This window comes from Jaculus jaculus, chromosome 17 (genome assembly GCF_020740685.1).
Source record: "Jaculus jaculus isolate mJacJac1 chromosome 17, mJacJac1.mat.Y.cur, whole genome shotgun sequence".
In the NCBI taxonomy this organism is placed as follows: domain Eukaryota; kingdom Metazoa; phylum Chordata; class Mammalia; order Rodentia; family Dipodidae; genus Jaculus; species Jaculus jaculus.
This window is the reverse complement of record NC_059118.1, coordinates 8,838,134-8,854,457: the sequence shown is the minus strand read 5'-3', so window position 1 is coordinate 8,854,457 and position 16,324 is coordinate 8,838,134. Positions and strand designations below refer to the sequence as shown.

The following is a 16,324-nucleotide window of genomic DNA, read 5'->3' as shown; positions in this document are numbered from 1 at the left end:
TTCTGTTATTAATCTACTCAGCCTACTGTATTTAGTTATGACATTAGTAGCAAACTCACATTATACCAAAACAATAACAAAACAAATACATCATAAATCATAGCAAGTATGTTCTCATGATGAATTAGAAGTGCATATTCCCAATCAGTTGTACTTGCTAGGCAAGGTGATGCACCCCTTTAATCCCAGCACTTGGGAGGTGGAGGTAGGAGGATCACTATGAGTTCAGGACCAGCCTGAGATCACATACTGAATTTCAGGTCAGTCTGGGCTAGGGTGAAACCCTACCTCTAAAAGTCAATAATAATAATGAAAGAAAGAAAAAAGAAACAAAGTCCAGTCAGTTGTACTAATAAAGGAGAAAGTGATATATGACAAAAAAGGAAAGGAATGCACTTGCTGTGAGGAAACATTCTGGCCCCTCCACACACACTCACAGATGGCTCAGTGTTCTGACAGCATGTGTGTGTTGTCCAAGAACACGGGCAGCATTTGGCTGGAGACCCAGGCAATGTCCCCTCCGCTGTGACCATGAAAGTTAGCAGTTGATGTCAACGTTCGGAAGTCCTAAATGCTTCACGGACACAATCAAGTTGGGGAGGTAGCATCTTTGAGTGAATTCCCTAGGCACACCTTGCATGTGTCTCCTGGTCTACTATGTGAGGATATTCTGAAGAATAAAAAGGATGTTAACTCAGGGCCCATGATTGCAAGGAGGTTGAGGTAGGCATCCACACACATCCACACTTCCTCTGTCATTCTGGGTGGTCACATCCATCTGGGGCTGTCCTGACTACAGATGGTCCCTAAGGTCGTCTTTCCATTCAGGTTAATTTAGGCTGCATCATACAGCAATGTACCAAGCCACAGATACCCGGGCTTTAGTTTGCCATTGAGCTGTTTCTTTTGCTTTGTGGTTTCTTTAATTTTGTTTTCTTCATAAAATCGTGGCAGCAGGGACACAACCATTCTAACTTTATACTTGGCTGAGATCCCTTTAGTAAACATTCCCCTAAAATGAAAACAGCCTTTTATTTTTTTTTAAGAATGAGAGAAAAAAAAATACACATTTTTTTTTTTCTGTTCTGCCTCAAATATCAAAAACACATAGCCAGGGTCCACTGCAAGTAGCCCATTGATTTCTCCTTCCCCTTCTTCATTCTTTGGAGATTCCTAACAGTTACTGCTGCTTTGAATAAGTCCTTCCTTCTCTATTATCCTTACTGCCACGTCTCTTTGGAAATCCATGTAAACTGCATAGGAGCTTTAGGCACTGCTTACACAGTTGCTCTGTGCTTCTGGCTGCTCATTATCCCTTGCTAAAGTTGATTTTGTTGCTTTATAACCACAGAGAAGATAGGGAATGGCATGTGCACCGTTTTGATTGGAGACACATCTACATGGTCTGGGTACACATTTTGGCTAGCACAATGTTTTTATAATTTCATTGGCATCTTTAGCATGAAGCAAAAATTCAGAATGATAGTAGATTTGATAAGCTATCTTTATTACATGTTATTTATTTTATTGTAAATATTCTACTGCATTGGGCCCTGGCATTAGAAAGGAACAGAATGAAAAAGTCACCATGAGGAAAGACAGAGAATAAATTGTACCTGGCAAAGCCAACGCCCCTGCTGACTCCATTGGCATCTCTCAGTATTCTGGTGGAGATCACGTGTCCAAAGGGTTTCAGCATGTTCTCCAGTTCTTGTTCATCCATAGAAATGGGGAGATTGGAGATGTATAGATTGGTTGGGTCTTGTTCTTGTTGCTAAGGGAATAAAAGATACAAATATAATACATTCTGAGTATTAGGAAACACAGCACAAATGGAAGAAATTTAACTCAAATAGCATCCAGAGTCTAATCTCCAACACATTCTGGGATGTACTTTAACTAAAGCTCATGCCTTTTTCTTATGCTTTTCTTGTTCTTTTCTTGAAGACACCACCTTACCGTATGGCTCAGGTTGTCCAACTTGCTATATAGCCTGGGTTGGCCTTGAATTCATGATCCTTCCCTTTTAACCTCTCAAGCCCTGGGATTACAAGGGTATATCAGCCCCACCACCTATCCACTATTTCTTTTTTGCTAAACTCCCTTCTTGGGCTGGGCAGATTATAAATCTGCAGAAATTATGTGACCAGGTGGCTGTGGAAGTGCTTTGTCACAAAACCACTTGCTGTGCAAGTGTGAGGAGCTGAATTTGAACCTTCACACACATATGCACATGTTCACACACATGAGTGCCCACATGAATATATGCCCAAACACATATATAAGCAGGCAGATAACAAATCATATGCACACATAAAATCATATAAATCAACTACTTCTGGCTGAATAGCTGAATATAATTGTTTACAGTGATCTCATTCAGTCAAAAAATGTACTACAAGGGCTGGAGAGATGGCTTAGTGGTTAAGCACTTGCCTGTGAAGCTTAAGGACCCCAGTTCAAGGCTCGATTCTCTTGGACCCAAATTAGCCAGATGCACAAGGGGGCACACGCATCTGGAGTTCGTTTGCAGTGGCTGAAAGGCCTGGTATGCCCATTCTCTCCCTCTCTCTCTCTCTCTCTCTCTCTCTCTCTCCCTCCCTCCCTCCCTCTTTCTGTCTCTGTCATTCTCAAATAAATAAAAATGAACAAACACAATTCTTTTAAAATGCGCTTCAATTATAAGATGCATAAGCAAAGTGGTTTCGGCTCTACAATGGATCACTTCTCAACAATAAACAGAATTGCTGATGCAATCCCCAATATTTTAGGCTAAGTCAAGCAAATCACATTCAAAAAGCTACATACCACACAATACCACCTATGGAGCATTCTGGAAAACACAAACCATGTGGGTGGAGGATAGATGGGTGCTGCCAGGGTCTTGGATTGAGCAGAGGGTTTACAACAACAAGGTAATAGAATTTTCCACATATTTTAGTGACAGATAAGTGCAGGCCACTGAACTACAACTTGCCTTAAAAACTGCCCCTATTTTTACAACTCTCAGGGCCTCATATCAGGCTTTACAGTGGCCAACACTTGCCAAAACTCATCTACCGTCGAAGGTGGATTTGGGGCTAGAGAGATGGCTCAGTGGGGTGAAACACTTTCCAAGAAAAGGTGACAGCCTGAGTTTGGATTCCCAGTGCACATGTACGTGTCAGGTGACCACAGCAGCCCACTAATTGTGCCCTCACTTGGGTAGCAGAGACGGATCAGTCTAGCTAAATTGGTGAGCCCTGAGTTTAAGTGAGAGAGCTTGTCTCGGGCAATAAGATGGAGAGTATTTGAGGAAGACAGCAGACGTCAACCTCTGGCCTCTCATTGCATGGGCACGTACCACACACATGTGAGTGCAAATACACACACACTCAGAGAGAGAGAGAGAGAGAGAGAGAGAGAGAGAGAGAGATAATGTCATCAACAAAAGCCAAGGTTTCTGTATAGCCTTCCTTATCAATGACAAATTAACTGTTATTACTACTGAGCTCAGGTGAACATCCTCTTTACCAGTGGGGTACATGTTCTAAGAACACCAATGTTACTTCCAGGTCAGATGACAACGATGCCTATAAGTTCATGTTTTCCATCTTGCTCAAGTGCCTGCCATGCACTGGGGCTTTACCTTTGGAAGCGTGAGTTGTGCCTGCACAAACCTGCATGGGTTTACTTTCCCTTTTCTTAATTCCATTGGTAAAAGGTTCAGTCTTGCTATGGACCGTACGCTGTGGACTTTCGCCCTTTCCCCTAACACAGTACTGTACAGTTTATCTTGTCATATGCACACTGCCAGCGACACTATGATTGTTTGCACTTTGAGTCAAATATTGGTTCCTGAACAGCTAGTATAATGATGCAACAACTTGATCCGGTAACTTTGACTGTTGCTAAGCAATTGACAAGTAGGCAGCTCATGTGGCATGTATACTCTGGACGGAGGGGTGGTTTCCAACCACAGCAAAAGAGCAGCTGTGTGTGATTTCACTGTGCACTCAGAATGATGGTGACCTACAACTTATGATTACAAGCTTATTTCCAGACATTTCTATCGACCATTCCAACCATGAGAAATTGAACTCGAGAGAGCAATTCCACGTGACTGTACCCTGTTTCACTCATGACTACCCTTGCCCTTCCCACTCATAATTACCATCATTCTGTTTCTGACATTTAATTTGGTGAGATATTGTTCTAAGTGCTTATGAATGCATTTTTCACTCGTTCTTCCCAAAGAATCCAAATTCCATTTTACAGATGACACAGTTTATCCCTAAAGGGTCTGTAAGGTACAGTTGACAAATGTCAAAGACAGGGCAGATCCCTTGCCCACCACCATGGTCCCTGAGCTGCGCTGCTCTTCCACTAGATGAGCTGTTTTTGTGCTGGAAACCTGGGATCCCAGCATGGGGCAGGGGAGGAAGGAGGATCAGGAGTTCAAGGTTAGCTTCAGCTGTGTAGTGAATTTGCAGCTAGGTTGGGTTACATAAGAACCTAACTCAAAAATAAATGAATGAAGGCTGGAGAGATGGCTTAGCGGTTAAACGCTTGCCTGTGAAGCCTAAGGACCCTGATTCGAGGCTCGGTTCCCCAGGTCCCACGTTAGCCAGATGCACAAGGGGGCGCACGCGTCTGGAGTTCGTTTGCAGAGGCTGGAGGCCCTGGCGCGCCCATTCTCTCTCTCTCCCTCTATCTGTCCTTCGCTCTGTGTCTGTCACTCTCAAATAAATAAATAAATAAATAATTTAAAATAAATAAATAAATAAATGAATGAAGGCTGGAGAGATTGCTTAGTGGTTAAAGCACTTGCCTGCAAGGCCAAATGACCCCGGTTCGATTCCCCAGGACCCACATAAGCCAAATTATCAAGGGAACACATGCACCTAGAGTTCATTTGCAGTGACTGGAGGCCCTGGCATGCTTATTCTGTCTCTGTCTCTCTCCCTCTGTCTCTCACTCAAGTAAATAAAAAATATATGAATGAATGAAGATAAAGAAACACCTTCAATTATTTAAAAAGTCAGCATTTTTCAGGTCTACCTTGAATCAGAAACTCCCAATAAAAGCAACTGATACAGAAACTCCAAATGTAGGTCAAAGAATCAATGTTCTGACATGCCCCACAGATGACTTGCATAAGACAGAAATTTCAGAATTGCCCTGCTATATCAAGCATGAATATTTCTATGCAAATGAGGTCATTATGTCTATCATTTCACCGAGTAATAATAATGCTTAAATAAACTTTGTGTAGTATAATGGGGAACAACATAAAATATTTAACATGGTTTTGGTGTGTGGACATTCTCTAATTCATACATGGGTTGATAAATGGAGACTGAGTTATATTTCTATGAAAATTTAGTAAATTTCACGATAAGGCATAGCCATAAAGAAATGATTTAGTCATTAATATCCAAAGAAATAAGACATTTAGTTCAATCTATTTTAACCAAAATAATAAGATTAACAAAAAATAAACCAGAGGTTAAGTTGTACAAGGAAATTCTGTAGCTAATAAGACATGGTATTATAAAACAATAAAAAGTTTCATAATGAGATGATATTAAGAAAATTGCAACTTAAAAAAAAAACCGAAAGTAGGATTCCAAATATTGTTCTAAGTCAAGTGATAATTTTTGCACAAAAACTTGCATGCACCCCACACAGTACTGAGCCCATCTACATTCTGGCAGGGGTGATGAGGGACGGGCACGGGGTACCCATCCTTCCCTGAGAGGTTATCAGCGGTTGGTGGTTCCTAAGGGAGTGAGAGACACGGTATGCAGCAGTGTAGCCATGGGTAGAACCCACGTGGTCTGGTAAACAATCCCCCACCCATGCTAATAAAGAAATCCTTAATAAAACTGAGTGTGTCATGCCCACCACACACAAAGGGGAAAACAGACATCATAGTAGAAGAGGGACTCGTTAAAACAAAAAAGGGGATCTGGTGAAAGGGAGATGCAGAGAGGGGTCAAGGGAAGGCAATGGGAGTTAGATTGTGATCAAAATATGTTATGTTCATATATAAAATTTGTCAACAAAGTTAATTTCATAGTTTTTTAACTGTTCTGCATAGTTATAAGGAACATTTTTAATTAACCTTGAGATGAAGAAAATCTGTTATTGAGTTTATTTTTAAACATAATTTCCTGTTTGTACTTTTTATTGCCATGGAAAACTAACATATAATGTTTTGAAAAAAAAAAAAAGATGACTACAGTTTTAATACTTAGGAATGGTGTTTATGTGAAAACGTATAACTGATTTTCCTATTTCACTTTCTTTCTGTCTCTCTCCACCACACACACACACACACACACACACACACACACACACACTCACTCACTCTTCAGCTACTACTGCTAATGAACATAAAAATAACACAGATATTAACCTTTCCACTAAATCATGTAAATAATACTTGTAGGTGTTCTCTCTCTCCCCTCTCTCTCTCATTGAAAATGTGATGCTTGGGTACATAATAATGAACCTCGCGTACATAAAACTTTCAACTTTTATAGTATTTGACTATCCATCACTTAATTTTAATCTCCCTATCATCACAGCAGAGGTATTTTGGCAGGTATCATTATACTGCTTGGATAATGAGGAAATAGGGACATGAAAGATTTATCATCATGCCCAAGGACAATCTGATAATTAGTGGAAGAGCTAGAATCAGATGTCCTGTTTTCCAGTTTGGTATGTTTTCTAAGCCCAATCTCTCCCAACCATCACTCATTTACATATCAGATTTCAGAAAGGTTTGCCTGACACGTGGTATGTATTTAAAAGCTTCCTACAAACCAACATACCTTTAGGACTTGACAAACTCATTTAAAAAAAAAAAACTATAATTTTATGTTTCTGCTATAACTAAAAAGCCTGTGTCTCTTTCCATTAATAAAAGGGTTACTCTAAGAATAGTGAACAAATTAGTGGATTAACTATTAATTCCTATTTAGAGTGTTTGCTTGTAAAAGGCTTTGACATTTCTGCCTGACTGTAACCAAGGGGATTCTTAATGAAGGGAGGTGTGAGAAGCACCAGTCTGAGTGTGCTATTTTTGCATATGTGGTGTGTGTGTGTGTGTGTGTGTGTGTGTGAGTGCACATGTGTGTACATGCATGTGGAGGCCCGAGGTCAATTCTGAGTATCTTACACTCTTGACCTCTACCTCATTTTATTTTACTTTAAAATATATTTTTATTTATTATTTGAGAGAAAGAGGCAGAAGTAGGAGAGAGCGAGAGAATGGGGGCACCAGGACCTCCAGCCACTGCAAACGAACTCCAGATGTGAGTGCCAGCCTGTAGCCTGTGTATCTGGCTAACGTGGGTCCTGGGAAACCTAACCAAAGTCCTTTGGCTTTGCAGGCAAGCGCCTTAACCACCATGCCATCTCCCCGGCCTCTTATTTTACTTTTTTGGAAGCTGAGTGCCTCACTGAATCTGGAGCTCATCAAATAGAATAGAGCGGCGAGGCAGTAAGCCACAGGCGTCCTCTGGCCCTCCTCTGCCCAGTGCTGGGGTTACAGGCACACTTCACTCCACTTGTTTTGTTTTTGGTGATGGTTGTGGTTAGCACCAAGGAGCTGAAGTCAGGTCTTCCTGCTCGTGCAACAGGCTTTTACTGATGGAACCATCTCTCCCACATCCATGTTGAGGTGCTTTCTTTGTTTTAAACTGGGAAGAAATAGCATTGAGAACTAACTGTGAAGGGAATATTTTTTAAATTTTATTTATTAATTTATTTGACAGAGAAAGGGGTAGAGAGAGAGAGCAAGAGTGAGAGAATGGACGCACCAGTGCTTTTAGCCACTGCAAAGAAACTCCAGACACGTGCACCCCATTGTGCATCTGGTCCACGTGGGTACCTGGGAATCGAACCTGGGTCCTGAAGGGAATATTTTTATGGTCTTTGTGAGTCTTAAATCTCCTCCAGTTGTGGAGATACACTTTGAAGACTACGTGGTTCACCACTCTCATGGCGGGGGGGGGGGGTAATTTGCCCAACACTCTGCATCATTTCCCTTGATGAAGGCGAGAAGCGATAAACAAGCAACTATGCCTGAGGTCGTAATTTCCTCTGGGCAGCCGCGGGCCAGCTTATCCTAACACAACCCATTTCTGAATTTCTGGTGTATTAAGAGCATCCCAGCTACTCAAAATGAGGGAGCATGAGCACACTGAGCTCAGTGCACCAGGGATTGCCCTGGAAAGCTATTTTCGGAATCTAAATTCAAACAGCAAGGCCAACTCCTTAATTTGTATTCACAGAGACAATATAGCATTTGATGGGTCATTCTTTAATTTGTATTCACGGAAAGAATATGGCTGTGGGCAGTGATATTCATTAAGTAGCTCCGCCATTTGGAATGCAATATCAATCTTGAATATATTGGTTGACAAGAGAATTTAAGTTGTGCACAGAATAAACTTTAAGGCACTATAAACTCTCATATTTCTACTGTCAAATTCATTTACACATTAGCTTTATTGTAAATAGGTGGCAATTTTTTTTGTTCTTGACGTGTATATTAAGGGCAAGTATGTTTGTGGGGGGGAGAACACATGTGTGCACATGAGTAGAGAGACCAGATGTTAATGAGGACTGTCTTCCCCAGTCCATCTTGATCTTGTTTTTTGAGAAAAGGTCTCCTGAGTTCAGGGCTCACCAATTCAGTCAGCATAGCTAGCCTGAGATTCCCTGGCATCCCCTGTGTTTCCTGAGCACTGGGATTACAAGCGTGTGCTAACATGTCTGGCTTTGACTTGCATACAAGGGATCTGAACTCAGGCCGTCACACTTGTGAAGCAGCTTATACCTTTCCTTGCTGAGCCTTCTCCTCAGCTCCAGATGGCCAAGTATGAAAGGTTGAGTTGTGCTACAAACCACCGTGAAATTTTAACTTTTCAAAAGATTTTTTTTTTTTTCCTGTGATGGCTTTATTTTTTCTTTATTTGATTTTTTTTCTTTTTTTAAAATTTTTTAATTTATTTATTTGAGAGTGATATAGATAGAGAAAGGGGCATATAGGTAGAGAGAGAATGGGCGCAGCAGGGCCTCCAGCTACTGCAAACGAACTCCAGATGCGTGCGCCCCCTTGTGCATCTGGCTAATGTGGGTCCTGGGGAATCGAGCCTCGAACTGGGGTCCTCAGGCTTCACAGGCAAGCGTTTAACCGCTATGCCATCTCTCCAGCCCTTGATTTGATTTTTTAAGATCAGGTAGCTTCAAAATATGTGAAAATGAACAGTTGGTCAAATCTTATCACTCAACAAATGAAGAAAACAGAAGTGAAGGGAGTGATCTTGACCTGTTCAAGGTCATCCAACTTGTTAGTAACAAGCTTGAAAGGAAAAAAAGATAAAGAACATGTCCTTTTGTATTGGTCCATTGATTTTACCAATTTATTATGCTGTGTTTACTCTTTCAATTCAATGACTGGTGAACTGTAGATTTGGTTCTACAAAATAATAGCATAGATCAAATTAATATTTCTGCATTTGGTTTGCTTCGTTTTTGACTTTTCACCATTAGCTTGAGTTATAGGCTGATATAAATCAGATCCCAGCACTAGCTAGAATCCATCCCCATGGCCTCTTAGTGACTGATGCAGGAACTACCAGTTCATAAAAGTATATGACAGTAATACACATATCTATTACACTTTATTGACTATGTCACCATAAGTAATTCTTTCTTTTGGTGTTTCCAAATCTTTTTATCTGCACAAGGATTTCTTGAATATAATTTAGTTTTATTAGTCTAATTCTTGAGAAAATTAGAAAAGTATTCTCTCTGCTGTTAGTGGAAACAATTTTTTTTCATTTTACCCTAGAATACATAAATCATATTTTGTGTTCCTGAAATTACTCCCCTTTTCCTACAAGGTTTTAGTGTACATAAACTACTTAAGAACTCTGGGGTATCTAAGGTTAGTTACGTAAAGGCTTATTTATAGCATGGACAAGCCTTTCCATCTCTATATCAAAATACTAAGATATTATCAGGCCCGAAGTTCATTAAGGAAGGGCCACTCCTGCATAACCAGTAACCTATAAAACCAGAAATTAAAGCTACTGGACTCTGATTGCTGGTCAAAAGAATGAGATCTAAGGCATATCTCTGGCCCTGGGTGAAAACATGTCATTGTAAATGGTCCAAAAGTTCATCAGATGACTATCTAGACAGACACTTTTTAGAAAGGAAAATGACATACCATTGTCACCTTCTTTAAGACTTAACCCAAATGGGCCTGCCTTTTTTTTTTTGTCTAGGAAAATACCCATCAACTGTCAATGAATCAAGTGCATGGAATAGGCCATGGAATATTCCATGGGATACCATGAATAGCATTCAGCCGTAGGAGGAGTGACAGGCTGGAGAGGTGGCTCAGTAGCTAAGGTGTTTGCCTGTGAAGCCTGAAGACCCAGGGTAGATTCCATAGCGCCCACGCAAAGGCAGATGCACAAAATGGAGCATGAGTCTGTAATTTGTTTTCAGAGGCTCCAGACCCTGGCACACAATTCTCTTTCTCTCTATCTGTCTATCCCCAACTCTTACTCTTTCAAAATAGGTAAATAAAATACTAACATAAAATAAAAAGAAGAGCAAAATTCTATCATTTGTGAAAACATGGATGGAACTAGAGATGACATGCCAGGCACAGAAGTAAGAGTGCCACGCCATCTCACATACACGCGGAATCTAAAGTACCTTGCCTCATTGAACTTGGGATTAGAGTGGTGGCTACCAGAAGCTAAGATAGGAGAGAGGGAAGGGGTTGTCATTAATGTGTCATACGTTGCAGTTAGATGGGAACAACCAAGTATGGTGTGCTACTGCTCAGAGTAGTGAATATAGGTAATAAGAATAGACGGTACACTTCAAAAAGTACAAAGTAAGCTAGGAGTGGTGGCGCACGCCTTTAATCCCAGCACTTGGGAGGCAGAGGTAGGAGGATGGCCATGAGTTCAAGGCCACACAGAGACTACATAGTGAATTCCAGGTCAGCCTGAGCTAGAGCAAGAAAGACCATACCTCTAAAAAAAAAAAAAAAAAAAAAAAATACTGGGAAGGCTGGGCCAGAAGGGTCATGAGTTGCAGGCTATATAATGAATCTATATGTGTATTTCTCTCTCATATATATATATATATATATATATATATATATATATATTTAATATAAGACATAATATGAGCATATATATATATATGCTCATATTATGTCTTATATTAAATATATATGTATATATATATTATGTAAGTAATAAATATGTGTGTGCATGCATATCTATATCATCTACATCTATGACATTTATAGTTATATAATACATAGAAAGAGGGCTGGAGGGATGGCTTAGCAGTTATGGTGTTTGCTTGCAAAGCAAAAGGACCCAGGTTTAATTCCCCAGGACCCATGTAAGTCAGATGCACAAGGGGGTGCACATGTCTGGAATTTGTTTGCAACGGCTGGAGGCCCTGGGATGCCATTTTCTCTCTATCTCCCTCTTTTCTCTGTCAACTAAATAAATAAATTAAATTATTAATCATAATAATAATAATACAGAGAGGAAGTAATACATGACATAGTAGAAGACAATTAATAGTTTCTTCTCTCCAAGTTCCAGTAAGAACAATTTCCTTAAAATAAGAATGGATAAAAACAATTCCCTGAGAAGCATTTAATTATTTCAGATTTAATGTAAGCACGGCCTTAGCAAATAAAGGTCGTACACTCAGCTTCATTTACAATTGCAGGGTTTAATTTTGGAGACTATAGAGCTGAGGTTCAATGGTAAACTGGCCCCTGACGGCCTGAACTGCTGCTTCTTGGTGCCATTCTTTCACACAGGAGCAGCCCGGGGTTCTAGATCATCCTAGAACGTGACTTGAGATGAGCAGGGTCAGGCTGGGTCTGCGAGTTCTGTGTAGCTGCCCTTGGGGCACCTGTGCTGCTGGGAACAGACAGCTGGATGATGAGGTGCCTGGCATTCCTGGGGGGCTGCTTCCACACATGCCTTGTGACCTTGAGCTCAGTTTCACAAGCTAATAGCCCTGGTGGATTATTTTCCCCTGGAGAAAGCACTAAGCTTGCACATTATTATACTGATTTCTCTCCATGGTCTCATGGTGCTAACGACTGGGTCATAAAGACATATGTGTGGCTTTGTCCTAATGACATTAATGATCAACAATGAGAAGAAGAAAGAATCATGCAGAGAGCAACCCAATATGGTGAGCAGATTTCATATTTCCTCCATTTTTGCCCCTCTGCGGGGCCTTTCCAGTGTCTCCTTCATCCACCTGCTGGGAACTTGAGACAGGAAAAACTGTCACCTGCTTTCTAGATAACAATGACAATCCACCTTCAAATCAGGACAGAGCTTTGGCTGCTGCATGCACGTTACTATGCTGTTTTCCCAATTTCACATAGAAGAAGCACCGTTCACGCAATTAAGTGTAGAAGAAATGTTTGCATCTTCTACGAAGAATGTGATGACGGCACATCTCCACTCACACACACACCACCATGTGTTTGAGACACAGTTTGTGTTTGCAGCATTCACTGACAAATATTCTCACTGTAGTCTATGACAATGACAACCAAGGAATACAGCATAAATGAGGACTTGGGGGCTGGAGAGATGGCTTAATGGTTAAGCGCTTGCCTGTGAAGCCTAAGGACCCTGGTTCGAGGCTCGATTCCCCAGGACCCACATTAGCCAGATGTACAAGGGGGTGCACACATCTGGAGTTCATTTGCAGTGGCTGGAAGCCCAGGTGTGCCCATTCTCTCTCTCTCTCTCTCTCTCTAATAAATAAAAAAATAAACAAAAAAATAAATGAGGCCTTAGGGGAATTATGTAGCAGAACATGTGTGTGATAAATCTTTTAAAGTTAGAGTTTCTTAAACAAAACCAAACACACACACAAGATAAGACTGATAAGTTTGAGAATATGAGTTTGCGAAAATACCAATGGATAAAGTAAGATAGGCTCTAAGTACTTCATATCTGTATAGGAAAATAGATTCATAAAACTAGTAGCATGTCTAATGATCATATTCCAATAGTATATGAATATGCATACATTTACATACATATGCAAATGAATAATAGTTTGAGTCCAGTTTTATCCCAAATATTTGCAAAAACAGTAAAAATATTTATTGCCACCTGAAAGTAATATAATAATGGAAACAGGGTCGCTCATTGGCATGAAGTGTGCCAATTAGCCTAGACTGGGCACTTAGACCCAGGTATTCTACTGTCTCCATCTCCCCAGCATAGAAATTATAATCATGTACCACCAGGCCCTCTAAAAAAAAATTGTGGGTTCTGGGTACAAATTCAGATGTCCATGCTTATAAAACACACATTTTGCCATTGAGCTGTGTCCCTAGCCCCTAATTTTTGTGCATACTATGCCTTAGTAAACAACTTATATGACATCACCAAATATGACAGTTACTTTCTTATTGCTGGGACAAAACATCTGACCATAAAACCACTTATGGGGAAAAGGATTTATTTCAGCTTAAAGTTTCAAGGGACATTTCAACATGGCCGGGAAAGCACATCAGAGCAGAAGCCAGGTACAACATTTGCTACAGCAGCTGGGAAGTGGCAGCAAGAGGGAGCCAGGTATTGAACATCCAGTAGGGCTGACAGATGAACCTCAGGGTCTTTCCCATTGACACACCTCCTTCAGTAAAAGCTCCACCATCTGGGTGTTGAGTACCTGAGGCTTCATCAAAAACACGTGAGGCTTTGGGGGAGGGAGGCAGCACTTTCATCCCACCATGTCACAGAGCAAGGCAGGCTCACAGTCAGATGTCTGCTCAGATGCTGGTATGGAATCTGTATAAACCCTGTATAAAGTCCAGGGCTGGAGAGATGGCTTAGCAGTTCAGACGCTGACTGCAAAGCTAAAGGACCCCGGTACGACTCTCCAGGACCCACGTAAACCACATGCACAAGGTAGCGCACGCGTCTGGAGTTTGCTTGCAGTGGCTGGAGACCCTGGTGTGCCCATTCTCCCTCTCCCTCTCTTTCTTTCTCTCAAATAAATTATATATATATATATATATAATTCCTGTGGTCCAGAAGAGTAGCAGCCTGTTTGGCCAGCTAGAGGCAGTGATGGCCACAGCACCAATCTGATGCAATTGGTTGTTAGTTCATAAAGTCATGACGGAATATTTTTTGAGAAATGAAACACGCACTTATTCTTGGCATCTGTGTCATACATCCTCTGTTCTCCCATTCAGTATCTCCCTCATCTTGTAGTACATGCTGGCCTCTGCTGAGCTAGATCCTGAGAACTCAAACCTAACTGGCCAAAAATTCTGCCTGACATAGAGATCTCAGACTACTGGACAGCTTATAATGGAATCTCAATTGCAAGGCGCAGTTTCACCCTAACTAACACATCAGTGCAACCCTGAATGTGGACCACTGCCTCCAAAATATTTCCTACCCATAACATGAAATTACACTTTTCTTGAAATGAGATTTGATAGCCTAACTAATATCTAAATGATGTAAAAACCACACAATGAATATGAAATTTGATTCTTGAAATACAAAATAAAAAAACCCTTCTTGGATCGTGTCAGACCCTAAGACAACTGCACAGTCCATTGTGAATTGTAGTGGTTTGAATCAGGTTTCCCCCATAAACTCATGTGCTTTGAATGCTGGAAATTTGGGAAGTGGAGCCTGGTGGGTGAGGTTTGATGTTGGGGGTGGGTTTATGGGTGTTATATCCAATTCTTCCTTGGCAGAGTTCGGCTCACTCTCCTGCTGCTGTTTTCTACCTGCTCTGGCAGATGTTGACATCTGCTCGTGGTTCTGTGATATTAACTAGCTGTTAACACTTCTCAGAAAACTTGCTGAACCATTAAGAGAGGTAATTCTATTAACCACAGAGGGCTATTGTGGGAACTCAACTATATGCTACACTGAAAATTCACTATGGTGTCAGGTACATAGAAAATCATTGTTATTCCCAGAATTGTAATTACATTCAAAAGTTAGAAAAATGCAGACGGTCAGGATAGCAGTCACTTTCTCACTGTTGAGACAGAGCATCTGACCAGAAGGAACTTAAGGAAGGAAAGGTTTTATTTCTGCTTTCCATTTTCATTATTGTGGGGAGAGCAATGCAGGAGCAGACAGCGTGTTGTTACGATTCTCATCAGCAGAGTGGAACAAAAGAGAATGAGGTATGTGTGGCAAGCTGGGCTTTAACACCCCCATGTCCGCTCTGAGCAGCACACCTCCTCTGGCAAGGTTCCAACTCTCTAAGGCTGGGGCTTTAGTGTGAGGCTCGACCATAAACACATGTGGCTGAGGGGTTTGGTTTACACACAGTCTACTGAGACAGGTGCTAACTAACTGTAAGTGGTGATCATCGATGAACACTTGCCACCATTTAAGATTTGTCTCATTTCATCCCACGCCACTGCATTCTTACTGAATGACTTGGAGGTGGGCATGTCTAATTAGTGATGAGATATTTAAAATGTGGCTATGGATAGGTGAAAGAATCTAGAAATATAGGGTAGAAAATGTAACACGGTTTCTACCATTTTTGAGTTAAAATTATTAATGACTTGTTATTGGGCTCATTAATGAAAATGGTGTGGCTTTTTAATTTTTTTTTAAAAGGAGTGATTTCACTGTTCAAGTCAATTAGTCCACCAAAGCTATTACTTCAAAGGCACTGCAATGTGATTCAGACTTCCTGGGGAGTATTTAGGGTATCAAATAAATGGTCTTACTTACCAGATACCAAATGGTTAAGCTTCTTAGATTCATGAAATTGGGAATTTGCGGTATATTAAAATGCTGAAGCTCATTAAGAGCCTTATTTTTTTCCTACCAAGTTTCAGAATCATTGGTATGCTTAGTCCAGTGAAAAATAATTCAACAATTCTGGATTCCAGAGAGAGATGTTGTCTCTTTTGCTTCACTTCAGTGAACCCCTGAGGACAAAATGGCACCCAGCCTGGGCGTGAGAGTATGCACAGGGGACCCGATGGCTGGCCATGATTGCAAGGCTAGTGGATGTCCTACGCTGAGATGGGATTGAGGCAATTAGCTCACATTAATCATTACCTTTACACTATTAGAACTCTGCTCAGAGCATTTGTGCATCCACCCATATGCAAAGTGTTAGTGATTAGTTTACTGATAAAATGAAATAAGAATTTTGGAATTCCTTCCTTTATAAGTGAATAATTAAAACAAACAAGAAAGTGACTCCTTAAAATAAAATAAAACATTAAAAATATGGAAGGAATATT

At 40.8% G+C, this 16,324-nt stretch overlaps 1 protein-coding gene across 7 annotated transcripts in view; it reads right to left on the bottom strand.

The window, feature by feature from the left end:
* Positions 1-16,324, bottom strand: part of Rbms3 (RNA binding motif single stranded interacting protein 3) — a 1,479,068-nt gene that overhangs the window by 250,076 nt on the left and 1,212,668 nt on the right. For all 7 annotated transcript variants that reach the window (XM_045136303.1, XM_004662088.3, XM_045136304.1 and 4 more), the window contains one exon: positions 1,617-1,774. In XM_045136303.1, the coding sequence (XP_044992238.1) occupies positions 1,617-1,774 (158 nt within the window). The remainder of the gene's footprint in view (positions 1-1,616; positions 1,775-16,324) is intronic.